Source organism: Eptesicus fuscus, chromosome 5 (assembly GCF_027574615.1).
Source record: "Eptesicus fuscus isolate TK198812 chromosome 5, DD_ASM_mEF_20220401, whole genome shotgun sequence".
Lineage (NCBI taxonomy): Eukaryota > Metazoa > Chordata > Mammalia > Chiroptera > Vespertilionidae > Eptesicus > Eptesicus fuscus.
The window spans coordinates 63,864,329-63,892,265 of NC_072477.1; the positions used below are offsets into that span (position 1 = coordinate 63,864,329).

General features: G+C 43.4%; 2 protein-coding genes across 2 annotated transcripts in view; one reads left to right on the plus strand and one right to left on the minus strand.

Moving 5' to 3' along the window:
- Nucleotides 1–25,857, plus strand: part of TP53BP1 (tumor protein p53 binding protein 1) — an 86,656-nt gene extending 60,799 nt beyond the window's left edge. The window contains exons 17-28 of the mRNA XM_008143058.3: nt 1,869–2,352; nt 5,748–5,900; nt 12,962–13,233; nt 13,879–14,028; nt 14,326–14,756; nt 17,442–17,633; nt 17,990–18,205; nt 19,590–19,802; nt 23,208–23,302; nt 23,982–24,181; nt 24,963–25,108; nt 25,509–25,857. Coding sequence (XP_008141280.2) covers nt 1,869–2,352; nt 5,748–5,900; nt 12,962–13,233; nt 13,879–14,028; nt 14,326–14,756; nt 17,442–17,633; nt 17,990–18,205; nt 19,590–19,802; nt 23,208–23,302; nt 23,982–24,181; nt 24,963–25,108; nt 25,509–25,696 — 2,740 coding nt within the window. The 3' untranslated portion in view covers nt 25,697–25,857. The remainder of the gene's footprint in view (nt 1–1,868; nt 2,353–5,747; nt 5,901–12,961; nt 13,234–13,878; nt 14,029–14,325; nt 14,757–17,441; nt 17,634–17,989; nt 18,206–19,589; nt 19,803–23,207; nt 23,303–23,981; nt 24,182–24,962; nt 25,109–25,508) is intronic.
- Nucleotides 25,858–26,553: 696 nt separating this feature from the next.
- Nucleotides 26,554–27,937, minus strand: part of TUBGCP4 (tubulin gamma complex associated protein 4) — a 50,698-nt gene continuing 49,314 nt past the window's right edge. Inside the window, exon 18 of the mRNA XM_054716296.1 lies at nt 26,554–27,598. Coding sequence (XP_054572271.1) covers nt 27,586–27,598 — 13 coding nt within the window. The 3' untranslated portion in view covers nt 26,554–27,585. The remainder of the gene's footprint in view (nt 27,599–27,937) is intronic.

Sequence of the window (27,937 nt, forward strand, 5' to 3'; positions counted from 1 at the left end):
GTCTTATGCAATTAATATTGATTGAACATCTGTTTTGTACCTAGTACTGTGCTAAATAATTTTTAAATAAGATCACTTATAAACATCATTAGAGGTAGGTGTTACTAATCTGTCTCCTGGTGGTCTTATTCTTACCTCTTCATTGAATCATATATTTCATTCAGTTGAGGTTCCTGACACCCAGGACACAAAGTATAACAATCAAATGTATACCAGGTCCTTGGTTAGAACTCTATTCTAAATCCCTCTTTGACTTCCAGTTTTTTTGTTTTTTTTTGTGTGTGTTTTTTAAAAATATATTTTTGTTGATTTCAGAATAGAAGGGAGAGGAAGAGAGAGATAGAAATATCAATGATGAGGGAGAATCATTGATCAGCTGCCTCCTGCACACCCCATACTGGGGATTGAGCCTGCAACCCGGGCATGTGCCCTTGACTGGAATCGAACCTGGGACCCTTCAGTCCGCAGGCCGACACTCATCCACTGAGCCAAACCAGCTAGGACTAAATTCCAGTTTTGATAAACTGAGCAAAACATGATAGAAACCTCAGAAATCCCTCTTTTTCTCTTCAAGGTTCAGAGCAGAATAGGCCCTACGGTAAGATCTCCCAAGTTGGAGACCCCTCCACCTTTCTCTGGTGAAACGCTTATAGCAACATACGACATAGTTTGTAGATCCTTTATCATCCTGTATGTTGTCTTTTGGGTCAGTTTATGCATTATAAAATACTAGAGGCCCGATGCACGGATTCATTAGTTTGTTGTTGTTTGTAGTATACTTATTCATTTGAACTTGTATCTTACTAAGAAGATAAAGATTATGGACTTTTTTTTTAAGGTATGGGCATTTTCTACATGAATTTGCTAATTATACAATTAGCTTACTTAATCAAGAGTAGCTTTTTGCAGTTAACCAATTGAGAGAACATGAATTCTTTTGTTTAAAATACATTTATTAGACACTTAACTTTATATTAAGCCCCACGTGGTATGCGTTTAAAGTATAAACTTGAATAAGACATGAATGTCAAGTTTCTGTGTAACCTGCTCACTTGGAGTTAATCTGGGTCTTTTTATTATGGTGTATTGTTAAGGACATTTAAAGCCTCTGGGCACCTTAGAGCTTCATGCTACCTGGTTTGCAGGAGACGTTCATCAAATGCTGTGAAATGAATAAGTCACTGACAGCCAAATGGTAAGACTAGTGAAAAGAAGTTGGCTGTATCCTGAGGCACCAAGTCATCCTGAAATGGCTAGTTGTAGATATGCTAGTATAGCTTGGAAAGCTAGTATCTCTTCTTTTGCTGAAATTGTTGGTTGGGCTTAGGTGTATCTAAAATGCCAGTAGTCATTTAAGAAATGTTAGAATCATTTATAAAGTCAAGAGGACTCTTGACCTAATTGATCTCCCCCCCCCCCTTTTTTATTTTCTTTATTGTTGTTTTTATATTTGTGTTTTTTCCCTTTCTTTGTTATTTTTGTTGTTGTTGTTTGTTTTTTAATTGAGCTTTTGTGAAGTAGATCCCTAAGCTGCCTTCATTGTCTATGACTTCAATAATGGTGTTTTATCTTCTTATTTAATTTATTTTCCTATGTCAGTGTTCATAGCTAGTGATGAGAAAAAGTATTATGACTATTTTATTATCACGGTGGAATAGACCTGTGTGCCATTGTTTTTTTACAGGAGTGAAATTATGTTGAGAAACCTCATAAGGAGATATTCTTGGTCATTTTATTTTCTCACCCACGTTTCTCAAATTGTCAAATTATGGTTCCCCCTTGCCAGTATGCACACATGTGCATGCACATGCGTATGTACATGCATGTGTGCTTACTTGACATGGTTTCTTTATGTGGTTGATTCTCAGGGGGAACTTACTCCATTTTCCAAGTACTGAAGATGAAGAAGAGAAGGAAGAATTGGAAGGTGACCAAAGGACTGGGCAGCATCAACGAACTATGAAGCCCAGTAGCCCTGTCAAAGACCCTGCGCCGCCTGCCTCCCAGCAGATGGCCACAAAGGGGCCATCCAGTCTGCAAGAGGAAGCGATGGAGATAGATGTGCTAGATGGACAGAAAGAAGGGTGGAATACCAATCAGGAAAAACCTAGTAAGACCTTGATTGAAAGGCCCAGCCAAAATAACATAGGAATTCAGACCATAGAGCCTTCCCTAAGGATCCCAGAAACTGTTTCAGCAGCAACCCAGACTGTAAAAAATGTGTGTGAACAGGGGACCAGTACAGTGGATGAGAACTTTGGAAAACAGGATGCCACAGTTCAGACTGAGAAGGGGACTGGTGAGAAACCAACCAGTGCTTCTGGGGATGACACAGAGTCACTCCATAGCCAGGTGAGAGAATGGCCCGGTACCCAGGGGCCTGTTTTCCACTTTCTGGATTCCCAGAGAATTAAGTTGTGGTACTTTTACCTAATGATAATCCTTCATAATTTTGTACAGTCCAGTAATTAAAAGACAAAAACAATTTATTCAGGATAGAGATAGGGTAGTGAAAATTATGCGTAGCTGTAGCTAATAAATGGTCTTTTAGGGAAAATGGAATAGTGCTAGAGTTTGTCAAGTAGGTCTCTACTAGAAAAGAAAGCCAGGAATATAGTCTGGGTCCTATATTCTTTTAAGTTGTTCAATCCTTTCCTTCCCTCTGCTATCACTTTGTAGCCTTCTTTGTAACTATCAGAGCTAATTGCGTTTCCTCCAAGTCTATTTCACCATGGTTCTCAGGAACCGAGAGAGTAAAATGTAAAGGAGGAAGGAGTAGAAGAAGCATGAAAGATAGTGTATCACAGTATTAGAAACAAAGAATAGTAACAGGAATAGAGAGAGATGGATGGACACAAGCCTCTAGGTGACTAGGGACTGCAGAGAGGCTCCGACTAGACTTAATGGGAGGAAAAGCACTGGGGCTGATGAAAGTGAGGCTGGAGGAAGAACAGGTTCCTGGGAAAAGAGTAGGGAAGCAGTTCCTAGTTGTTGAACACCTGCAGTATGTCAGCACTGTGCTCAAGACAACCCGTGAGGTTGCTATCATTATTCCCATTTCACAGGTAAAGAAACCAAGCTGAAGAGAGGTTAAGTAACTTGCCCAAGATTTTGCCATCAGTAGGTGGCAGAACTGGAATTTGAACTCAGCATGTCTACTTCAGAATCGGTATTCTTTTCATTATGCTATGTTGCTTTTCTATATTTTAATCATGGCCTATGTAGTCTTGTTCTGTCTATCCTTGCCTCTCTAAAAACTGTTTATATTAGACTTTTATAGTAACACAGTCTGTGAGATCTAAGACCTTACCAATTCATATAGATTTAAATAGCAATAATCTTTTGGATATAGGGGTTATTAGCATATCAGATCCCATTTTCAGTCTGTTTATTTTTACCCTTAAAGTGTTTGCATTCTGTTGCATAATTTTGGTTTCTCTGCTTTTATAAAAAGTTAAACTTAAAGATAGCAATCATGTGGGAGCCACTGTTTTATATTTTCCTTTTTCCCCTCATATTCTACTTCTCTAAAATAGGGAAGTAATCCCTTCTCCTAGTTCAGTGGGTCTCAACCTTTCTAATGCCGAGACCCTTTAATACAGTTCCTCATGTTGTAGTGACCCCCAACCATAAAATTATTTTCGTTGCTACTTCATAACTGTAATTTTGCTACTGTTATGAATTGTAATGTAAATATCTGTGTTTTCCGATGGTCTTAGGCGACCCTGCTAGCGGTTCTCAACAAGTGGGTCTGGAGCCAGGTTTTCTATGAAGGGAAAGTATGGTTTTATTTTCATTTTATCTTAGTGATGACAAAATTCTCAAGTTATTTTATCTTTTTAAAAATATATATATTTTTATTGATTTCAGAGAGGAAGGGAGAGGGAGAGAGAGATAGAAACATCAATAATGCGGGCACATCGCCAGTGATCTCTATAAAGATAAAATAACTTGCCCTGGCCAGTTTGGCTCAGTGGATAGATCAGTTGGCCCGCGTACTAATGTTTCTCTCTCATCGATGTTTCAAACTCTCTATTCCTCTCCCTTCCTCTCTGTAAAAAAATCAATAAAATATACTTAAAAAAAAGAAACATCAATGATGAGAGAGAATCATTGATCAGCTGCCTCCTGCACACCCCACACTGGGGATTGAGCCTGCAACCCAGGCATGTGCCCTTGACCAGAATCGAACCTAGGACCCCTCAGTCCTCAGGCCGACGCTCTATCCACTGAGCCAAACTGGCTAGGGCAAGTTATTTTATCTTTACAGAGATCACTTTTCAGAAGACTATTTAAAGAAAGAATAAGCATAGCTTTCCTTTTATCTGCCCCTTTCCCTTCTCTCCTTTCTTATTCTATCAGACATGTAAGTGTCTCTCGTGTAGTGGTCATTTGTCTGGGTGTTGGTAATGAAAGAATTACAGGGAGGCTTCTTGGCCACATTCCAGGGGTATGTAAAGCACCGAGATCTTTCAGACCCTGTGATCCAGGGCCTGATTGTATGTGCCCAGCAAGAGGTCCAGGCTGTCACGGTTCTAACGCAGGGGCCCTGGCGATTGAGGTGTGACAGAGCAATGCTCCGACCATTCACTAACCAGAGTTGTGTGTATAGAAGTATTTAAGGAATTGGTTGAGTAACATTCCATGCTTTTGATTTCATTTTTATTTATTCACAATTTACATAGCTCCATTTTAGTACATATTTTACCTCTAAGATGGGGTTGGAGTAGGAATTATTCAGGCAAATTATCGAAAGTTGTAGGTAAATTATTACCACATTGTCATGAAACACCCTGAATCACCCTTATTGCAGTGGTACATATAATTATTTGGAAAGACTTGGGTACTTCGACACTGACTACTGAAAGTACAATTAGTCTACTTCAGGGGAAGTAAGGGGAGAGAAAAAGTGTGCATTTACTCTTCAGAATTACAGACCCAGTGGGTACAGGGGAGGATGTGAATGTGGATAAATGTGATATAGGTGTTATGAGAAAACATGTATGTAACAGTTGTCTTAGAAATGTAGGTCTTAGTTAAACTATTTAACTGATTATTATTTATGGTACAACTAGATCAGCGGTTGCCAACCAGTGGTCCGTGAGGTCCAAAAGGTTGGCGACTGCTGATCTAGATGCAAAATCCTAATTTGCTAATATTTTCTGTTTTTGGACACTAGTTCAGCTCTTTAGTTATAATCTATTATTTGGAACAGATTCAATATTTTATATTTAATTCTAGGATAAATCAGTGTGTCTTGTTCCAGGTATAACTCAACTATAGTTTTATTTACTAATGCTGGTAAAACAGACTGCACTGAGATCAACAGATGTCATTCTGGTTTACATAAAGTCCTGAAGAATGCCTTTTATCTACAGAGCTGTTTCAAGTATAAACTTGTAAAAGTCAGCATCAAAATCAGAAAGATCAAAATTTAAAATCAATGTACTTTCAGGCGATCAAAGTTTTACTTAAATATCTTAAGTGTAAGTGCTAGATGTTATGATTTTGATTTAGACAGAAAGAGGTCATTTTTGGTGACACTGATACAGATTCTTCTAGCCTCTGTCTGTATAGGTGGTCCATCCCTGTTTTTATCTGTAGGTGAACGCAAAACAAAGCAGCTGGAAACCTTATCACACTAGGTTCATGGAACCTCTGCACATTGTTCATCGTGAAGAAGTTGACTTGCAACTCTGCCAGTTTGCAGTGAGACCCATGTTTGTGTTCTCCATTTGCCTCCACAGGGCGAGGAAGAGTTCGATATGCCTCAGCCTCCACGTGGCCATGTCTTGCATCGGCACATGAGAACAATCCATGAGGTTCGCACGCTTGTCACTCGTGTCATCACAGATGTGTATTATGTGGATGGAACAGAAGTAGAAAGAAAAGTTACTGAGGTACTATATACTGTGGGTCTATGTGGCAAATTTCTTCCAATAAAAAAATTACTCTGTCACTTCATGCCACCTCCCCAAGCCCCTTTCCTGAGCAACTAGCTACTAAAACACTTCGTTTTTCTCCGTCTTATATATATATTTATTTATTTTAAAATATATTTTATTGATTTTTTTACAGAGAGGAAGGGAGAGGGATAGAGAGTTAGAAACACCGATGAGAGAGAAACATCGATCAGCTGCCTCCTGCACACCCTCTACTGGGGATGTGCCCACAACCAAGGTACATGCCCTTGACCGGAATCAAACCCGGGACCCTTCAGTCCACAGGCTGATGCTCTATCCACTGAGCCAAACCGGTTTCGGCTCCTCCATCTTTTTAATAGAAATATATAAGAACCAGCTTAGAAACGAAGAGTCCTAAATTCTGTCTTTTCCAACCATGGGTTTGCTGTTGACCTTTGTCTGGTTATTTAACCAGTCCCATCATGCTTTCCATTTTTATAAAGAATAGATCTGGATAAATCTCTGTCATATATAAATATAAAGACTTTATGTATTATTTTTAATCTTTGGAAACTCTAATGAAATTTAGAATTTCCTGCTAGGCTGCATATGTTTTCTCATAGTTTATCATTGTTTTCTCACATGTTTTCATATTTACTCATGTGTCCTTTCTTGGTCTTCATCAAATGTGGTTATGGACCTGTTGGTAAGCCATATACCTTTATTTGTCAGGGCTCATATGGACTCATTCCCAGTGTCAGCATAATATTAACATTTATTGACTATTATATTGGACAGTGTTATATGCTGACTTTGTTTACATCTAATACTGAGATTAGACAGATTTTATAACTGGCACCTTTCTTAGTACATACGTTAATATTTGGGAACCATTTTATTTCATTGATAAGCGGCACAGCTATTTTCTTCCTTCACTCAGGCACTTTTGTTTAATTCTGCCAGCTAGTCATAGAGGAAGCTTTACTCGGAGAATTAAACTATGGTATATGGTTTTATTAAATGGAATGTATTATTGCTATTGCTTATTAATGGGCCATTGTGGCTCTCGTGTCAGAAAGCATTTGATATTAGTTTGAGAAATGGTCTTACATTCTTTATTTATTGTATACCAAATAATAAAATCCCAGAAATATTTCTTTTAAAATGTTGATTCATCTTCAATTTTATGTTTGCATACTATTTTTCAATGTTATTACTATTTTGTAAAAATTATGAACTTAGTAGCTTTATAGAAAAATAATTTGCTTTCATGTGAAGGTTTTGTAACTGTTGCAGTTACAATGAACTCTGTGCCAGGTGCTATATCAAGTGTTACACGTATTACTTAATTGGTTATACGGTGCTTTGTAGAGTATATTTCTGGAAACAGCAGGCTTCCTAGATACTCTGAGGGGAAAATAAAGTTCCATGTCATAAATATTTCTTAATGTAATATTTATCGACCCCTATGGGAAACATTGCCATAATTAAATAAAAGAATGATAATGACTAACATTTATAGAGCACTAACTATATGCAGGCACTATTCTAAGGACTTTAAATGATTTAATTTATTTAATCCTCAGTTAGCTATGACATAGATATTGTTATTCCCATTTTGCAGATGAAGAAGCTGAGGGACAGCGAGTTAAAATAAACTGCTTAAGGCTACATAGCTAATAAAGGAACTGGCATTCAATCCAGACAGTCTAGTTCTAGAGCCCACCTTCCTAAGCACTACACTATGCTGCCTTTTAAAAAAATATATTTTTATTGATTTCAGAGTGGGGGGGGAGAGAGAGAGAGAGAGAAAGAGAGAGAGAAAGAAACAGAAACATCAATAATGAGGGAGAATCATTGATTGCCTGCCTCCTGCACGCCCACATTGGGGATCGAGCCTGCAACCCGGGCATGTGCCCTGACTGGGGATCAAAGCATGACCTCCTAGTTCCGTGGTCGGCAAACTGCAGCTCGCGAGCCACATGCGGCTCTTTGGCCCCTTGAGTGTGGCTCTTCCACAAAATACCATGGCCTGGGTGAGTCTATTTTGAAGAAGTGGCATTAGAAAAAGTTTAAGTTTAAAAATTTTGGCTCTCAAAAGAAATTTCAATCGTTGTACTGTTGATATTTGGCTCTGTTGACCAATGAGTTTACCAACCACTATCCTAGTTCATAGGTTGATGCTCAAGCACTGAGCCACACCAGCCAGGCTATTATGCTGGCTTTTAAGAGTGAAAGTGATATATTCTGAAAGGAAGAAGGGAAATTTTGATAAAATCTGCTTGGATGATGGCCAAAGGTATTTGAGTTGTACACTGAAGGCTTAGGATATTGGAAGATAAGGGGAAAGGGCATTCTTATACAAGGCTTGATGAGCAAAGGCAGAGAAGCAGAAAGTAGAGAAAACACAGGTGTGAACAGTCTAATTGGTGTGCAGCACAAAGATGTGTAGTGGTGTGAAGGTGGACAGGTTGAGGTCAGAGGACTCTGGGAACTTTCCTTCCTTCATCTCTCTCTTTTTTTTTTTTTTTTTTAATATATTTTATTGATTTTTTTACAGAGAGGAAGGGAGAGGGATAGAGAGCTAGAAACATCGATGAGTGAGAAACATCGACCAGCTGCCTCCTGCACACCTCCTACTGAGGATGTGCCCGCAACCAAGGTACATGCCCTTGACCGGAATCGAACCTGGGACCTTTCAGTCCACAGGCCGACGTTCTATCCACTGAGCCAAACCGGTTTTGGCCCTTCATCTCTTATAGCCCTTGTTTATCATCTTTTAAATATTTTATTCATTTATTTACCAGCAGGTTCTTTTTACTAAGATCCTAGTACTATGGTAGGCACTGAGAGTATGAAGATAAAAGGACAGTGTCCCTGTTCTCTAGGAGTTTACACTTCACATGCAACAAATCCAAAACCTGTTGGTTGCTGTAGTGGAGGGGTGGAAAGCTGTGTTAGGAAGAGGGATGGAGTCCACTAGCCTACCTGAAGGTGGCTAAAAGGCCTCACAGAATATGTAGTGCCCAAGAGTGTGGCAAATAACATTGAGGGGTGGCAGAAGGACAGTGCAGGCAGAAGGGAAAGTTAGGTAAATATGTAGGTGGCATGGCATGCTTAATGAATATTTAGAAGCTCAGTATGACAAGAAGAGTAGGATAGTGAATAATGAGAGAGGATGTTGTTGAGGTTGATAAGGGCTCGAGCATAAGGACTCTGTGTACCATAGAAAGGAATTTAGATTTTATCTTCTTTGTGATGGAGAACCATTAGAGAATTTTGAGGAAAAGGAGTGATATACTTAGATTAGAGTTGGACCCTGAAAGTTTTATATACTGGGAGCTAAGGGGAAAGGGCATTCTGTATAGAAGGCTCAGTGAGCAAAGGTACCATTGTTATTAACCCTTTGCACTCGCTTGCTTTTTTCTCGATTCCTTTATTCTAATGCTAACCGTGTCGAGTCACACTCGACATCCGAGTGCAAAAGGTTAATTGACTAGAGGCCCGGTGCACGAATTCATGCATTAGTGGGGTCCTTGGTCTTGCCTACCGGATCAGGCTGAAACCAGCTCTCCGACATCCCCCGAGGGGTCCCGGATTGCAAGAGGGAGCAGGCAAGGCCCAGGGACCCCACCAGTACACAATCGGGGCTGGGGAGGGACACGGGAGGTTGGCCAGCCGGGGAGGGACTGCAGGAGGGCTCCAGGGTGTGTCCAGCCCGTTTTTCTCAGTCCTGATTGGCCAGACCCCAGCAGCAAGCTAACCTACTGGTTGGAGTTCTGCCCCCTGGTGGTCAGTGCACATCATAGAAACTGGTCAACTATCTGCCCCCTGGTGGTCAGTGCATGTCATAGTGAGCGGTTGAGCGGTCTTAGCATATCATTTGCATATGACGCTTTGATTGGTTGAACGGACGACCAGACACTTAGCATATTAGGCTTTTATTATATACGATAAATTGCATGTTGGGTAAGTTAGATTGGCAACAGTGTAAATGGATTGGAGTGCATTGAGGTTAGAGGCATAGTCAGACAAGAGGTAATGAATGTCAAGTTAGGACAGTGGCAGTAAGGGTTGAGAGGAGAGAAATAGATACAAAAAAATACATAGACTGGGGAATTCCTGAATGTGGGGATTGAGGGAGAGGGAAGAAATCATATTAGAATCATATTAAATGTCTGGGCTTTTTACCATATACTGAGATAGAGAATACAAATATGACACAGTTTGAAAGAGAAGATCCTATTTCAATAAATATTTTCTAAGGGCTTCTTCAGTAGAAGGTACTATGCTAGATTTGGGGGATATGTCCAGGAAAGAAGATAGTTCTGATGTTTGTCTTCATGTGGCCTCTGTAGTCTAGTAGGAGAGACATACAGGAGAACAAGTAAGCAAATACATCGAAAACATCATAGCAGGACAACTTGGAGCCTGGGCCTAAATCATATAAAAGCAATAACTTTGATTGCTGGACAGTTGCAAAGGCAGGCATATCTGGCTACTGCCTTTTGAGCCTGCTCTCTAACTGAAACACACCTGGAGTCCCAGCCTTCTGTGCAGGCCTTGTCCCTACACATTTGCCATGACCAGGAGAAGGAATTAATTTACATTCTGGGTTCACAACACCTGTTTCAGTCAAATGACCTTGGCAGATGATGCTGACCGGACCCAGCTAGAGCAGTCGAGTTGGATGATAGGAAATGGTGATTGAGGGCATGTTTATGATTGAGATTTTTGGAGGTGGTGCAGTTTCTGTTATTGACCCTAGCAACAGATGGATGATGTAGAGTAGAAGAAACGGTTAATGGTGGTAATTAGACCAGGAAACTTGCTGGATGGGTATTTGATGGATGTAAGTCACAGAGAATGATGGCAGAAGTAGAGGTGGGGAGGGAAGGGAGGCTGTGTACCAGGAGCTGAGGTGTTCATGCATGAGAGGAAGTGATTGGAGGGTGTTGGTGAGTAACAAGGGAAAGGGGGAGGAAAGTTTAACCGAATGACAAATAGTGGTTTGGTAGGAGAGAGGGGCAGGGAAGAGAAATGGTCTGTTAATGACAAAGGGGAGCAAAGCCGCCTCTCATCTCCAAACTCTGGAATTGAGGTTTGGTTGAGAAAAATCAGCCTCTGCTAGAGAGAGCTGCAGAGAATGTCAGGTCACTGGGGATAGCCAGGGTTCATTCATCGAGGCAGGAAATGGACAGATTTGAGTGTTGGATGGGTTAAATTTCAGATGTCCTCGGGGAAGAGTTTAGTAGGCATTTGCATCTGAGAATTTGGAGCTGAGTGATCATTGTGTTGTAGATAGTCAGGTAAGGGTCTGGTAAGACTAGCCAGGGAAAGCATGGAAGGGTGGGAAAAGGAATGACCACAGAGTCTTGGGAGATACCAGTTTTAAAGGAATAAACTGAGGAAGAAGAACCCAAATACAAACATAAATCGAAGTAGCCAAAGGGGTAGAATGAAAGGAAGAGAAAATGACTTATAAATTCTAAAGGAGGACATATTTTAAAGAAGGGAATGGTCCAAAATATTTATTTAGTCATCTCATAGCATTATTTAAATGTGTGTTCATAATGTCTCCCAGAAAGATTACAAGCTCTCTGAGGGAAGAGTGTATTATATATATATATATATATTTAAATCATATATATATATATATATATATATATATATATATATATATATAAATATATAAATATATATATATATATATATATATATATATATATATATATTTAAATCCTCACCCGAGAATATTTTTACATTGATTTTTAGAGAGAGAGTGGAAAAGAGAGGGAAAGACAGAAATATCAATGTGAGAGAAACACATCGATTGGTTGCCTCCTGCATGAGTCTTGACCAGGGCCTCCGGGGAAGAGCCTGCAACAGAGGTACATGCCCTTGACCAGAATCGAACCTGGGACCCTTTGGTCCACAGGCTGACACTCTATCCACTGAGCCAAACCGGCTAGGGCTTTTTTTGACAGTTAGTACAATAATGCACTAGAGCAGAAAGGCAGATGTGCAGCTCCTGTCAGTAATTTCTCAGTCCTGTACCATAGGGGACATTGATGATTGGTTATAGAACCTTCTCCCATGAGTCTGGGAATTAGCCTTGGAAGGAATTAGCCTTAAACTGGGCTCCAGGCAACCACTATCAGTCCATCAAAGTAGGTATGTGAGATAGTCATTTTGACATTCCTGTCCTCTAGAGTTACTGAAAACTCATATATTTTGATTATCTTTTTATCTTAATTTTTAAAATAGTAATACAGCCCTAGCCGGCTTGGCTCTGTGGATAGAGCGTCAGCCTGCGGACTGAAGGGTTCCAGGGTCGATTCCGGCCAAGGGCACATGCCCGGGTTGCGGGTTCGATCCCCAGTAGGGGGTGTGCAGGAGGCAGCCGATCAATGATTCTTTCTCATCATTGATGTTTCTATCTCTCTCTCCTTCACCCTTCCTCCCTGAAATCAATAAAGAAATATATTTAAAAAAATAAATACAATTTTTAGCCTATCATTTTTAAATTTCCTTGATCACTTATTGAAAGGTAATATAAAATACCTAATCTCAAAAAAACAGGTAATGCTACCCACTGCTAATCAAGTACCAGAATGGCTCCCAACCACTAATTTTCCTTCTCTGACTACCTACCTCCTTCCTTACCTGCCTTTCAGACAGGGACTTACCTCTGTCCTCTGGGTAAGAAGCACTGCCGTTTCTTGGTAGCCAAAGATTGGAATTTGTCCAGTAAAAAGATAACTAACAGTTCAGGATAGAGGTCTCTTTCTCCCCAATCTTATACCACCTTTATTTTTTATATTTTTTATTATGCTATAATGTATTCTCTGTAGAATGCGTAGGTCTTATTCAGTTCAGTGGTTTTTAATAGTTATATGTAACCACTATTCTAAACAAGATGTAGAACATTTCCATTATTCCTGATTTCCATCTTTCTGAATTGAAATTTCTTGCCATCTCTAGGATTTTCCATCCATCACATTAGCATTATGTTATTGTGGTTTCTTTTAGCTTTTGTATCCGTTTCTTCCTTGCAGGAGACTGAAGAGCCAGTTGTAGAGTGTCGGGAGTGTGAATCTGAAATTTCCCCTTCAAAGACTGGGGGCTCCTCAGGGGACCTGGGGGATATCAGCTCCTTTTCCTCCAAGGCGTCCAGCTTACTCCGCACATCAAGTGGGACGAGTCTCTCAGCCATTCACAGCAGTGGCAGCTCAGGGCGAGGAGCCGGACCACTCAAAGGGAAAACCGGCGGGACAGAACCCGCAGATTTTGCCTTGCCCAGCTCCCGAGGAGGCCCAGGAAAACCGAGGTGCAGACAGGGTCCCCAGAGAGAGAGCCACAGCAGGGGCAGGGTTGCTGACATTTTAAATATCACAGAAAAAGGGGAGTAATGGGAAAACCCCCATCCTCCATCTAGGATAAATTGACGCCTTTTCTCCTCTTGTGTTCCTGTCCTATTTGGGGTTGGCCTGGGAGGTAGACTTCCTTAGAAAAGGTGGAAAACCAGGTGATGGGACCTTGACAATGCTGGCATATGCTGGCGTATGCTCCTGCCACCCCCATTTCCTGCAGCCTACAAGTGTTTTGATTGGGAGCACAGAAAGTTTGGGGTAGTGGCCCAACTTGACACATCCCCTCGCTTTTTGTTACCCTCGGCAGAGGTCCAGAGCCTGGAGTAGCAGAGAAGGCAGGGCAGAGACACGGAGCTATTTTTGAGGGCAGCAGTAGGAAGCTTTGTCAGGGGAATAGACTTGCGTAGAGGAGTGTGTCCTTTACTTGTTATCCACATTCCCACTCCCCAGCGGATACTTTGGTGGTGGGTGTGGACCAGCTTCCTGCTGCCCTGGAGGCCCAGCACATGCTGGCCTGGCATGTAGTCTGAGGGCCAAGGGGAGACTTTGGGGAAAGGATTCAGTAGCAGGTGCTATCAGACTAACCTGTCTTCATTCTCTAGTCCTAGAAAAGGGGTCAGTCAGACAGGGGCGCCAGTGTGTGAGGAGGATGGTGATGCAGGCCTTGGCATCAGACAGGGAGGGAAGGCTCCAGTCACGCCTCGTGGGCGCGGGCGAAGGGGCCGCCCGCCTTCTCGGACCACTGGAACCAGGTACCCGGGTAGTGTGAGACATACTTAGTCTATGACTTGTTTAGAAAAAAAGGGCGAAGAGAGAAGAGAGGGGATTAGAGAGTATGTGGGGTGTCAGGAGGGAGAAGAGGGACCCACACTGACTGGGGAGTGGGCAGGGATCAGAGTGAGGCCGCTGAGAGAGCAGGCTTATGCCTGTGATGGGGTTATCAAAGAATGGGCTGAAGAGACCCATGGACAAAGGAGTGGGAAGATTGCTAGATACGTGTTCTCTCTTCTTATTCTCACTGCCTTCTCCTATCTCTTATTTCTTATTAGAGAGACAGCTGTGCCTGGCCCATTGGGCATAGAGGACATTTCACCCAGCATGTCGCCAGATGATAAGTCCTTCACCCGTATCACGCCCCGAGTGCCAGACTCCACCAAACGCGTAGACACGGGCGCTGGTGCTTCGCGTCGAAGTGACTCTCCGGAGATTCCTTTCCAGGCTGCTGCTGGTCCTTCCGATGGCTTAGATGCTTCCTCTCCAGGCAATAGCTTTGTAGGGCTCCGTGTCGTTGCCAAGTGGTCATCCAACGGCTATTTTTACTCTGGGAAAATCACACAGGATGTCGGAGCTGGGAAGTATAAGTTGCTCTTTGATGATGGGTACGAGTGTGATGTGTTGGGCAAAGACATTCTGCTGTGTGACCCCATCCCGTTGGATACGGAAGTGACAGCCCTCTCGGAGGATGAGTATTTCAGTGCAGGTAATAAAAGAAGCATCTGTAGAGATTACTGCTCTGGGGCAGTCCTCTCCTGTCAGAAATTCTGTTCTTGCAGCACTGGTTAATTGCACCATTGGCTGTTTTGTTGGTCTCTGTTGCTTATTTTTTAATAAACTTATTATTTTGGAATAATTCTGTATCTACAGAAAATTTGCAAAGTACAGGGTACTGATAGTAGAGTTCCCATATATTTCTCACTCACTTTCTCAACTTTCTCTTAAGTTAGCATTTGTCAAAACTAAGAGCCAACCTTGGCTTATTACTATTAACTAAATTCCAGACTTCATTTGGATTTTGCCAGCTTTTCCGTGTCCCTCTCTGTTTGGGGGTCCAGGCCAGGGTGACCACCACATTGCATTGGGTCCTCATGTGCCCTTCGGTCGCCTCAGCTGTGACAGTATCGGAATCTTTTCTTGGTTTTTATAACCTTGACAGTTTTGAGGAGTTCTGGTCAGGTATTTTGTAGACTATTTGGGTTTGGGTTTGTCTTATGTTTTTTCCTGATTAGATTGGAGTTAGGGTTTTTTAAAAGAATGCTGCAGAGGTGAAGTTCCCTTTTCATCACATCACTTGGGGGAGGTGGGTGCGTGGACACCCACCGGCTGTTAATGGTGCCTTAACCTTCAGCACTGGGATAAGGTGGTATTTGCAGGTTTCTCCGCCGTGAAGTTAGTGCTTTTCCCTTTCCATTCTCTGTTCTCTCACCAGTGACCTTTAAACTTACTGCCTGCCCTGCTGGGAACCTAGTGGCAAATACATTGAGATACCTTTGCTGAAGAAGTAGTTTTTAGTGCCTGCACACCCACCACTTGGTTTCTGGTTTGGACAATGTGCCTTTTTATTTTCAAGTGGCCAGTCCCTGTGCTGGTGATAGTGAGAGATTTATATTTGTTATGAGTTTCTTGTGCCAGTTCTTTGAATATATGACCTCTTTTCTGTGAACTGAGTTGGAGATACATGTTGTATGGAGTTTGTCATTTGAAATCATCCTTTCTGGGGATTTTTTTGGAACATGAATTAGGATATAATAGGCAAAAATGCCTCCTGATTGAAATCTCTCCAGACTCTTGTGGTTTGCACTCCTGAGTAGTTGCTGTTTGCCCCTTTACTTCAGTGTGAAATGGGCCACTTCACCGTCGAGTTCTAGCTAACACTTAGCTCTGGTGGCCTCAGTTTGTAGCGAGGGGTTGAGGTCTTTTTGACCTGTGACCTATAGTTTGTGTCAGATGCATTCATTCTTCTTTCAGGTGTAAAACCACTCTTGGAGCCCGCATTTGGCCCTCGTAAGACAGAGACACTTCTGTGTCCGAGCGGATTATGGCATCGGGGGGGGACCCTGTGTCCCACTCTGGAGGCTGTCCATGTCAGCACTGGGCTGCTTCTGGGTCTGGCCCTCATTAGCCTGAGGTAGATGGTTGGCCGTGGGCTTCTTTTTGCTTTTGAGGGATCTTTGTGATTTATGTGGTGAGCGAGATCTAAGCCAGGAGATGCCAGGCAGGAGAGAGAGAGTGGTTCTGTGGCACACAGACCGAGAGAACCAAGGCCTGTTTTCTCCTCTGTGTCCTTTTCCTTGGTGGCTTAGGTTCTGGGTTTCTTTTAGTCATTCATTCAAGCACAGGCTAACGAAGAGAACAAATGGATCTTTCTGTTTGTGGGAATGAAAAACTGTTTATATTAATGCCCTGGTTTTATATATGTGTTATGTGTGTGTATGTGTAAATTACTTATTGCTTGATAGAGGGGAGGAGTATTCTCTTTTTCACAGGGTTGGAAATGGATCTTGCCAAAGATTACACACTTGGTGGTGGCAGAATTGGGCCTCGGTGCAGGTCCCCTCAGTTCTACCCCCGTTTCCTTATGCCCCACATTGTGTTTTTCTAACTGACCTAACGGCCTTACCTTTCAGTTCTGAATCAGAGCAAGAGCAGGAAAGTAGATAATAGGGAAGTAAGATTAGGCAGGATTTATTTTTTTTCCTTTGTTCTATCTTTATTTTGGTTTTGCTACACAGACATAAACACACAGACACATGCTCTCTCTTAGAATGATGTCATCTTTCACCTATAGCTTAACTTAAGAATTATTACTCAGCCTTGAAAGAAGCCAAGGATGAGTAGGCTATAATGGGATAATTAAGCAACCACATGCCATTTCATTTCAAGAATCATTGAACCACCTACAACCCATGAAGGTGGGCTTTAGGAAGATTTATTTATTTATTTATTTATCCTCCCCTGAGGACATGCTTTTCCATTAGAGAGAGAGAGGAAGGGAGAGGGAGAGGGAGAGAAACATTAATGTGAGAGAGAAACATCGATCTGTTGTCTCCTGTATGTGCCCTGACCGGGAACTGAACCCACCACCCTTTGGTGCACGGGATGACGCTCCAACTAAACGAGCCTCACTCACCAGGGCTAGGAAGCTTATTCATAACTAAAGGGTTCCTTCTGCTGAGAGACTTTCCATGTCCCGATGTCAGGGTCCTAGCTACATGTATCCTAAGTGGTGGGGTTTGAGATCGACAACTGGGGTTTTGTTAAAGCGTAACTTCAGCCCACTGTTGGATCACCTGATTCCCGTACTTAGCCTGTTCTGCAAAGCAGAGCCGTTGTGAGTGGGTGCTGGGCAGCCTAAAACAACAGCAAGCTTCTTTGTTTTCTTCACCAGGCGTGGTGAAAGGGCACAGGAAGGAGTCTGGAGAGCTGTACTACAGCATTGAGAAAGAAGGCCAAAGGAAGTGGTACAAGCGAATGGCCGTCATCCTGTCCTTGGAGCAAGGAAACAGACTGCGAGAGCAGTATGGCCTTGGCCCTTATGAGGCAGTGACGCCCCTCACCAAGGCAGCAGATATCAGCTTAGGTGAGACGGTGCCTCTGGGCTCCTGTGTGTGGGAGGAGCGGCTTCTAGAGCTTTCAGCAATCTCCCATAAGCCTTACTGTCCCCTGTGGTTTATGAGATGGCGACGAGCCGTCATTTTCTGGAGCCACTGCTTGTCTTTATTTCCGTCCCAGGACCGAATGGCTCCCCAGTTCTGTTGGGGAACACACACACGTCAGTCACGGCAGAGATGGGAACAGGAAATATGGAGCCTTGAAAGGCCTCTGCCCGTGGGAGGCTGGTGAAAGGTCACGGTGGTATCTAGGTCAGGCTCTGCCCATCTTCTTGGAGTTCAGGGCTTAGAGAGAGAAGCTGACATCTGGCTTATCCTGTCACAGATAACTTGGTGGAAGGGAAACGGAAACGGCGCAGTAACGTCAGCTCCCCAGCCACCCACACTGCCTCCAGCAGCAGCAGCACCACCCCGACCCGGAAGGTCACGGAAAGCCCGCGTGCCTCCGCCGGAGCTCTCTCAGGCAAAAGGAAACTTATCACATCTGAAGAGGAACGGTCCCCTGCCAAGAGAGGCCGGAAGTCTGCCACTGTGAAACCTGGTGAGGGCTCCCCCGGGCCTCCTCCCTCAGACCATGGCCCAGTGCAAGTCAGCTGCTGGAGACAGGAGTTTGATAGGAGGCACTGCCTCCTCTGTCCTGGCTCCAGCGTTGGAGGCCCTCGCCAGCCCACAGGTGGCACTCAGACAGCTCTCTGCACCCCTCCCCCATTTCCCAGCAGAGTGCAGTGGAGGTGGATAGAGACAGTCTCGATCGGAAACATTAGTTGACTTCTCTGTAGGTTCTAGGAGGGAAAGGAGAAACACTGAGTTTTAAGCAGATTCAAAATAGGTGAAATCCCACCTATTCAAAAAGGTGGAAATCAGTCTTCGATCTGATCTCTTCCTTTCCCAGCACCTTCTTCTGCCTCGGGAAACTGCTCCCTTCTCACCTCAGGGCCTGCATCTCCCCTCTCCCTACTGTCCCTCAGACAACCCCTTTCCGTCCTTCATGCTTCTTGTTATCAGAGTTTACCCGCCTGTTGTTGACTGAGTCTCTGCTGTGACGCAGCCGGCCTCTGTGGGCTGTGGGGGGGCAGAGGTCCGGGCCTCAGCGCCTGCCCTGAGGGGGCGCGGTCCAGCCGAGGAGGAAGTTGATGGTTTCGTTGTCCGGCAGCAGAGCTCCCCCTGTTTCATGTGTATTTGAGTTGTGTCATCTCCGCATCTGTCCCGCACATCTGCTGAGCTTCAGGGCATGTGAAGCATGGACCTCAGTGCTTCATACATGTTACCTCATAGCTTCCCCAGGAGGGACAGGTGCTAGAGCTCACCTTCCAGTTAAAGAATCTGAGGCACAGAAAAGCCTTCCAAGGTGATCCAGAACGCAAACGCAGGCCAACTGATTGTGAAGTCCAGGCTCATACGTGCTGCGTCACCCTGTTCTCTTGCTGCTGGTTTTATTTTAGGGAGGCATGACCTGTCTGTCATCTTAGCCTCCTAATGAGCCTACGACTCAGCTTCTTCAAGTCAGGTACTCATTTTCTCCTCAAGGATTTTTGGGTGCACTCCGAGCATGGGTGTTCCGGGAGCCCTGGACTGGCTGGGTCACTTCCCTCCCCGGGTGTTGGAAACTGGCACAGTTGAAGCAGGCTGTTTTGATGTGGCTCCATCAACGTGTAAAAAACACATTTACTACCTAGTATTCTATGCACCATTTTGGTTTATCTTTTGGGGACATTTCTCAGTAAATAAAAAGTGGATGTCATCTATGAAAACAATGTATACAATGTCATGACTGTGTAAAATATATAAGGAAGTTTTGTTCTAGGTTGTTGGCCATAGGAATGAACGGTCTTTGGTGAAAAGTCCATCAGGACGTTGCCTACCCATCTGGCATGCCCTGGCCGTGGTGTGTATCCATCTAGTAACTCCGCCTCTGTCTCTCTCAGGAGCGGTGGGGGCAGGCGAGTTCGTGAGCCCCTGTGAGAGCGGAGACATGGGTGAGCCCTCCGCCCTGGACGAGCACAGAGGGCCTCTGCCGCTCAACAAGACCTTGTTCCTAGGCTACGCCTTTCTCCTCACCATGGCCACCACCAGCGACAAGCTGGCCAGTCGCTCCAAACTGCCCGATGGTCCTTCCGGAAGCAGCGAGGAGGAGGAAGGTAAGGCCCTAGGGAGACCTGGGGGCTCTGCCACGTGCACGTCCTTCATTTCCACTCACTTTATGTGCCGGGTGGTCGGGCCCCAGCCATCTGTAGCGCAGGCAGGACAACTGGCAACTGGGGTCTTGGTCAGGAAAAATGAATATAACCCTGATTCTTGGTTTATAGACTATTTTCACAAAATTCTTCTTAGTAAGTGGTTTCTCAAAACAATCCCTGTTAGGCCGATGGGAGATAGATCTTTTCATCTGTTTTACAGATGAGGAAACACGCTTGGAGGTTAAATAACTGCTTTCCGTCCACGATAATGGTAGATTGGGACTAGAACCCAGGGTTCATTTTACCGACTACAGTCATCCCGGACAGGTTTCTGAATCCCCGTCTGTGTCCTGGGGCACCTGCCAGAGAAAACCCACATGGGGGGGTGGGGGTTCATTCTCTTGAGGTCTGTGTGAGACGGACTATGGGGTGCCCAGGGCCCCGGGGGATTTCAGAGAAACTGCTTCTAGGCCTTTCAACTCCTCTACCTCTCTTCAACCTTAAACTAAATCTATACATTGTATTTCTGTGTTGTCTGTTACTTAGGGTTTGAGTGAAGGCTTCAGTGGGGAGAGGTAGAGTTATTTCAGCTGTCTGTGTGTGATCTAGGAGAGGAAATGGACAGATACAAATGTAAATACACTTAATAAAAGTAATTGGCGGCAGTATCCAAATGTAGCTGTGAAAGCTAAGGGTCCAAGTGGAATGATGTTTTCTACAAGGTTCACGTTCTGGCTAATGCTGAGTCTTACAAAAGGGAATCAAGTTAGGGAACCTGTGACCGTGAGAGAGCACCGCTGCCGGTGTGCGATGGCCGGCCTTCCAGGTGTGTGGATGCCTCTTTCCTAACCAAACTGGCTCTTGGCAACTGCAGCCACGTGGGGCTCTGCACGGGGACATGGGAAGGGTGGTCAGGAAGTTGCAGTTAAGGTTTATGCTCCCTGGAAGGTGCTTAAACAGAGTGGTCAGTGTAGAGGCTGTAGGGTGTGGAGTTTCAAGGTTAAGTGTACACCAGGCCTCGTCTGTCAGACAGAAGTCAGGTAGGTGCAATGGGAGATAAGGTGTGTGAGGACTTTCCTAGCCAAGAAGGTGGTTTTACTTTGATCATAAGTATTTGGGAGTCCCTTGGGGATTCTGGGAAGAGGTTTGTCATGGCATCAAAAGTGTGGTCTTGCTTTATTTTGCTTTCACAATATTACTGGATTCTAGTCTTTATTCTCCAACACACTCCTCAACCCTTCCCTGGACCAGGACTTCACAAGGCAGTTTTGTAGATGTTTTATTTGTTGGTATATCATGGTCAAGAAAGCTAGTTTTGGTATGAATTGCAGACTGTCCAATTCCTTAAAAACCTGTGAGCCTGTGTGAGATCTTATAAACTCGACCCATAAAAATTCCTTCTATTCTCCCTTGCTGGTACAGGAAATGTTTTTAATCCCACCCTGTAACCATGAGTGAGGAGAGGTAGGCCTTGTATAAATGAGGAGAAATTTGGACAGTTTTTTAGAGAGATCTCATGGAAATTGTGGTCATGGTGAAAATGTCTGCTTTATGTTGCTCTTTCATCCTTGGACATTCCCCCAACTGTACCAAAATCCTTGATCTTTTTGGCATAACAGAATGTTTAGAGGTTCCTCAATCTCAAGAAGCCTAGAGACACTTGCACTAAAACAACCCTCTGTAGTTTTCAAGAAACTATGTGGTATGTTTTGCAGATGAATGGGAATCTCTTTGATGCCAGGAGCTCAGTAAAACATTTGAATTTAACTTGAGACATTTATTAAATATTTAAGAACATTGAACCCTGTCTTAGTAGGTGGCATACCATTGGGGACCCATCAGCCACAGGGAGTGACTCTGGAGTTGGTTTTTTTAGTATCTTTGTCCTTGATTTAAACAAGGCGATTAAAAACCTATTCATTTTAGCCTCTGGTTGGATAGGGTCACTTAAATCCAAACGAATTCAGAAACAGAAAAATGGACTGCCTAGACCTAAGTAATATTTGATCACACAAATGCAAGGAAATACAAGTGGTAATTAAATAGGTCAAGGCTAGAAACAGTGCTGGATTAAGCAGACATAAGACCTAAGTCTTGAGAAAAGTAAAGGACCTCAGCAGGGACTCAGCACTGGAGTGGTTGGCACTGAAAACTGACATGCTATATTCAGATGGGGCAAAGGATACAGTGACAAAACGGAGAAGTACTCCTTTTAGAACTTCCAGTTTGTTTTTATTTTGAGAAAAATGTGGAGAATGCTGAATCAAGAAAAGAGCAATAAAAGTGAATAGGCTGGCCAATCAGACCTACTCAAGGTATAGAGGCCCGAGTTTGGGGCAGTAACATTGCCTGGGGAGCTCCAGCAGGCAGGGCGGGCACCGGAGGGGGAGCCATCGCTGCAGGGGTCTGCTGGGGAAGGGGAACCGTCTGGCATTGTACTTTTATGCATTTGGTTGGGTTTTTCATTTGTGATAAGTATGTTGGCACTTAATTTCACAGAACCCCTAATTAACTAAAATCTCTAATGTCTTGCTTTTTTTCTTTTCTTTTTTTAATGTGTTATTTATATATGAGAGGAGCAGATGACAAGAAAACAAGCTCAAATTAGATATTTGGTCAAAAGAAGCGATTTCTAATTGCCTAGGGTCATTACAGCTTCAGCCTCATCTCTCATAACTCCTTCTTCACCCTCAAGACTGTAGAGCAGTCATTGATGTTCAGTGTCCTGAGGTACTTCAAGATCATCAAAGGTAGATAGTTTTCAATAAAAAGGTTGAACAGGATTTTCAGCTAATCTTCACTTAATCTGTTAAATTTTAAAAACCTTACTTTGAGCATTCTGGTTTATCAGTGTTTTAGTGTACAAGGGGAAAAAAGCAGCTGAAGGGAGAATTTGAAGGCTTTGTTATAAAAAGTGCTAAATAGCTGTTCTCCACAAAAGGCAGAATTAGAGACAGTGGGCTTAGTTTGAGGGAGAGACATAGGGTAGACATGAGGAAGAGCTTCCTGATGGTAAAGGTTCCTCACACTGGAATATATCACTATGGGTAGTGATTGCTTCCATCCCCCATGAACAGTCTGACGAGTCAGTCTTAGTGCAGAAATGCTTGATGTTTGTAGGCCTGGGACCTACCTCCGTTCTCATCTTCCCTGCCCCTCCCGTTGTCCTTTTGGCAGCACTTTATGGGCCTCAAGACAGATCTCTTTCTGAGCCATGGGGAAGCCCTTGAGCCGTCTTTGGGATCTAGTGTTCTGGACATAGTTGGGGAGGGAGAGAGGGCAGGGAGAAGCAGGCATAAAGAAGCAAAGAAGAAACCAACTACTAGTAATTGTTATCTTGGTTGTCTTTTTTTTTTTTTAACATAGAATTTTTAGAAATTCCTCCTTTCAACAAGCAGTACACAGAATCCCAGCTTCGAGCAGGAGCTGGCTACATTCTCGAAGACTTCAATGAAGCTCAGGTGAGGAGTTTCTTTGTGAAGCTTCCCAGGGCGCAGTGATGGAGAGCCCACCTGCTGTACTGAGAAGAGGCCCAAGAGGGACAGTAGCCAGAGATTTCAGGAACTGGGAAACGGCCAAAAGGTTGTTGTATAAAATGGAATTTTTACTGTGTACAAGGAAGAGAAGTTAGAGTCTTGGGTTAATCTGCTGGGACAAAGCAGGTTGAAATTTGTGTTTAACAGAAATCCTTGTTACAATGTTTGATTCTTTGCCTAAAATGCTGGATGCCTGGAGTTTGGTTGTCCCTTCCGGATTTAGGCCCCCAGAAAGCTGCAGGTGAGGCAGGGAGAGCCACTGGGCCTTTCAGTGAGGTGAGACCTTGGGCAGGACAGGCTCCATCATAATTTGGATTCTTGAACAACATGGGGTGCAGGGGGCTGACCTTCCACACAGTGGAAAACCTACGTGTAACCAGTCGAGTCCTCCCCCTGGATTCCCAACAGCAGAGCTGACCTTTGAGCACAGACTTGAACTGCGTGGGTCAATTGAACAATCTGTACGTGGACCCGTGCCACTCAAACCCATGTTGTTCAAGGGCAGCTGTATCTGGGTGTTTGGATCTGTTCTCCGTGACATGGACGGTTGGGGGGCTTTGCACAGACATCACCAGACCCATCAGTTCTGCTCCTTTTCTTCCAGTGTAACACGGCTTACCAGTGTCTCCTAATTGCGGATCAGCATTGTCGAACCCGGAAGTACTTCCTGTGCCTTGCCAGTGGGATTCCTTGTGTGTCTCATGTCTGGGTCCATGACAGTTGCCATGCCAACCAGCTACAGAATTACCGCAATTATCTGCTGCCAGCTGGGTACAGCCTTGAGGAGCAGAGAATTCTGGATTGGTGAGTAAGAGCCCACCTAGAATGGTGGAAAGGAAGACAGCATCTTTGGGAGGACAAGAATCTAGAGAGAAAATATTTCTAGAAACTGGAATGTTTCTAGAAATGATCACACGATAAATTACAGACTTTGAATAGGTTTGAGATTACTTAAGCAGTTCACCTAGTTTACCTCCTTAGGGTATAGTGGTTAGGGACCTTTTGAAAATGTGTGAGCATTTCCATGTCAGTTCAATATTCTCAACCTATAAGGTTAGGGGACTAAGTTTTAAGTAAGGCATTTAAAAATGTAGGCTTAGGTCATAGCTGGTTTGGCTCAGTGGATAGAGCATTGGCCTGCAGACTGAAGGGTCCTGGGTTTGATTCTGGTCAAGGGCACATGCCCGGGTTGCAGGCTCATTCCCCAGTAGGGGGCGTGCAGGAGGCAGCCGATTAATGACTTTGTTTCATCATTGATGTTTCTGTCTCTCCTCCCTTCCTTTCTGAAATCAATAAAATTAAAAAAAAAAAAAAAAAAGAAGAAGAAGTAGGCTTAGGAGCATGGTTTGGCTTATTCTCGGGCCCAGGACAACCATGGAAATGGAAGGGGTGGATTAGAAGACCACAATCCCAGAGAATACACATCGTCCACAGAAAGAGGGAAGGAGTGTGGTGCCCAGCTGTAGGGGTTTCCAAAGCATCCAGATGTACCTCAGTCCCTTCGTAGAAGGGCTGTTGTTGATACTATCTATCATGCGAAGGTTCCTTCCAATTCCAAGGTGCTGTGTCTCTGCCTCCTTCATAGGCAACCCCGAGAAAACCCTTTCCAGAATCTGAAGGTCCTCCTGGTTTCAGACCAACAGCAGAACTTCCTGGAGCTCTGGTCTGAGATCCTCATGACCGGGGGGGCAGCCTCTGTGAAGCAGCACCATTCAAGTGCCCACAACAAAGGTACCTGGAAAGAATGTGTGTGTGGTTATTGCTCCAAGGATATCCTTAGACCCATAGCAGTTAAGCCTGGTGGTCTGTCTCAGTCCTGATGATAGAAACACGGAAAGGGTTAATCTAAGAGAAGAAAAGTACCACCTGCAAGGCGTGAGCCAGCATGAGTGAAGCACTGGGCTGTTTGTGCTTCGGTTGGTGTCCAGTGGTGCATCTGCTAAACATTTCTATAAGGTTCGCATTTGGGGATAACTTTTCACTTTTGGTTGTGATCAGTAGCACACTGTTTGACATAAAGGGTTTTAGCTTGGGCAGAGTGGGATGTCCTGGCTAGAAGGCACATCTGGCTTTTTAATGGAGGGTTAAATTGAGTCTCCTTTCCTTGTCCACCTTCCCCTGCTTCCTGCAGATATTGCTTTAGGGGTATTTGACGTGGTGGTGACGGACCCCTCGTGCCCGGCCTCGGTGCTGAAGTGTGCTGAAGCATTGCAGCTGCCGGTGGTGTCACAGGAGTGGGTGATCCAGTGCCTCATTGTTGGGGAGAGGATTGGATTCAAGCAGCATCCAAAATACCAACACGATTATGTTTCTCACTAAGGATACTTGGTCTTATCGGTTTTATTCCTTGCTGTTGTGGAGACTGTGTTTTAACAAGGTTTTAAATGTGTCTTGTGTGTAATTGGACTCTTTGCATGGATCTTGTATATAGTTTTATTTGCTGGACTTTTATGATAAAATAAATGTTGAATCTCTTTGGTTGTAGTAACTGGGATTTCTTCATCCACTTCTTTGAGCTTAATCTCAGAAGAAGCAGTAAGACAAACAGTACCTTCTCTGTGGCTTTCAATAGGCTTGTTCACTGTAGGAGGACAGCCAGGCAAGGAGAATAACGAGGAGTGACTTTTAAAGTTTTCTGTGGCCTCACTGTCAAAAGGTAATCCTGGGATGTCTAAAATTCAATATATCTAAAAAAATAAACTTTACAGTAGGCCCAGGTTAATAGCTGTGCCAAAAGTTGAGTGAAATTCAGCATAGTCTGAGTTTCCTGGCAATTAAAAAAACACCTGTTTTCATAGAGTTGAAATCACTAAACTGACCTGTGGGTACTGTGTTCTCAGAGCTAAAAGGCAAAAGGACCAGTTGCTGTGAATGAGCAGTGACTTTCTACAGGGATAAACACGAGAAACAGTGATGGCACCTGGAAACATTACAGGTACTAGTCACAGGCACTAAATTTCATTACTATCGTCACAGATGCTGGAAGTTGTTCCTTCCCTGCCTGTAGCATCATCCCTGTTGATATCTTTGATCTGTAAAACGGGTCAAAAATATTTTTTCTGCCAAATAGTAAACATTTTAGGTTTTGTGGGCCATTTTGTGTATCACAGCTACTCACCTTTGCCATGATGGCATGAAAGGCAACCACAGACGATGGGTAATGAATGAAGAGTAGCTGTGTAACAATAAAGCTTTATTTATAAAAACAGGCGCAGGCGATGTTGGCTAGCCCCCGCTCCAGGGGCAGCAGTGGAAGAGGCCATCTTTAGCCGATAACTGCAGGGAGTAAGGGTGGTAGAGTATGTGGTAGATGAAGATATGAGGACCAGACTGAGTGGCTACAAACTGAAGCCAGAATACTGCATTCTTTTTTGGTTTAAAGGAAATTATTAGATGAATATTTATTTTCATTCACACTGATATAAATATTAGTGATTACCAGTGATGGTTGGGCTCCTAAAATGGGATAATTCTAATTTTCAGTATGTGAAATCTAACCATTTGACCTCATTTTTTTTTTTTTAAGGAACTTTTTCTTTGTTAAACAATACTTTAAATACATTGTCAATAGCTAGATTTGTCCTTTTACCAGTCTGAAATAATTGGAAGTTATTGGTAAAATTCTTCAGATTCACAGTATTGAAAATCCTTAAGGATGGAACATTCTCAATATCAATTTCTGAAGGAGGAAAAAGGATCTGTGGGGGAGGGGAAGCCTAGCTTACCTGGTGCCTTCCTTGCTCAGTGGTAACATCCAGCAGTTGACCTATTTATAAATATAATTTCTTTTTCACACTGGCCACAAAATATTTCACTTTCTCATCTGTGATTACTTACTGCTTGTATTTCTTGCAGCTTGAACAGTACCTAGGCACATAGTAGGTGCTCAATAAATGAACTTATCTGACAAATGTCCTCAATGGAATGGATCTTGCATGGTCAGCAGAGAGTTGATGCCACATGTCCTCCTTTGTGGGCAAGTTCAGAACTCCCCTAAAGCGGGGCAGACCCTTCCACATGGGAACAAGGGAAGGATCTGTACTCATGAATGTTCAGTAATCGCTTCTAGGGCGAAAGGTAGAGCCATCTCAGTAGTTTGCAGATATTTGGCGAGTGGCTAGAGAATGGGATATTGGTTTTGAGTCTTCTGTTAAAGGCGGAACGCAATGGGGATAGATTTGTTATTTTAGTTTGTGAACTAGAAATGTTCACATCCCGAAACTAGAAAAAAAGGAGAAAAAACAAAACAAAACACCTCATCAAACATGCTTTGCTAAGATTTTCTTCACAGAAATATGAATCAGGGCAACTTGTGATCTAGATAATGTCATCTTAAAACTCAAAGTTTCTCTGACTCCTGCTAAAATTGCTTAGGAAAATATGTTTGACATTTCAGAGAAAGGAGAATAAAGTGCTTTTTAAAATGGGACAGACCTGAGTGAGGCCAACAACCACTGCATCTCAGTATGAGATTTAAGAAGTTTAGAGTTAACAAGGCAATTCTCTGCTTGCAGACATGGAAGCTGCACAGCTAGTTAATGTCAGAACTGGGAACTGAAC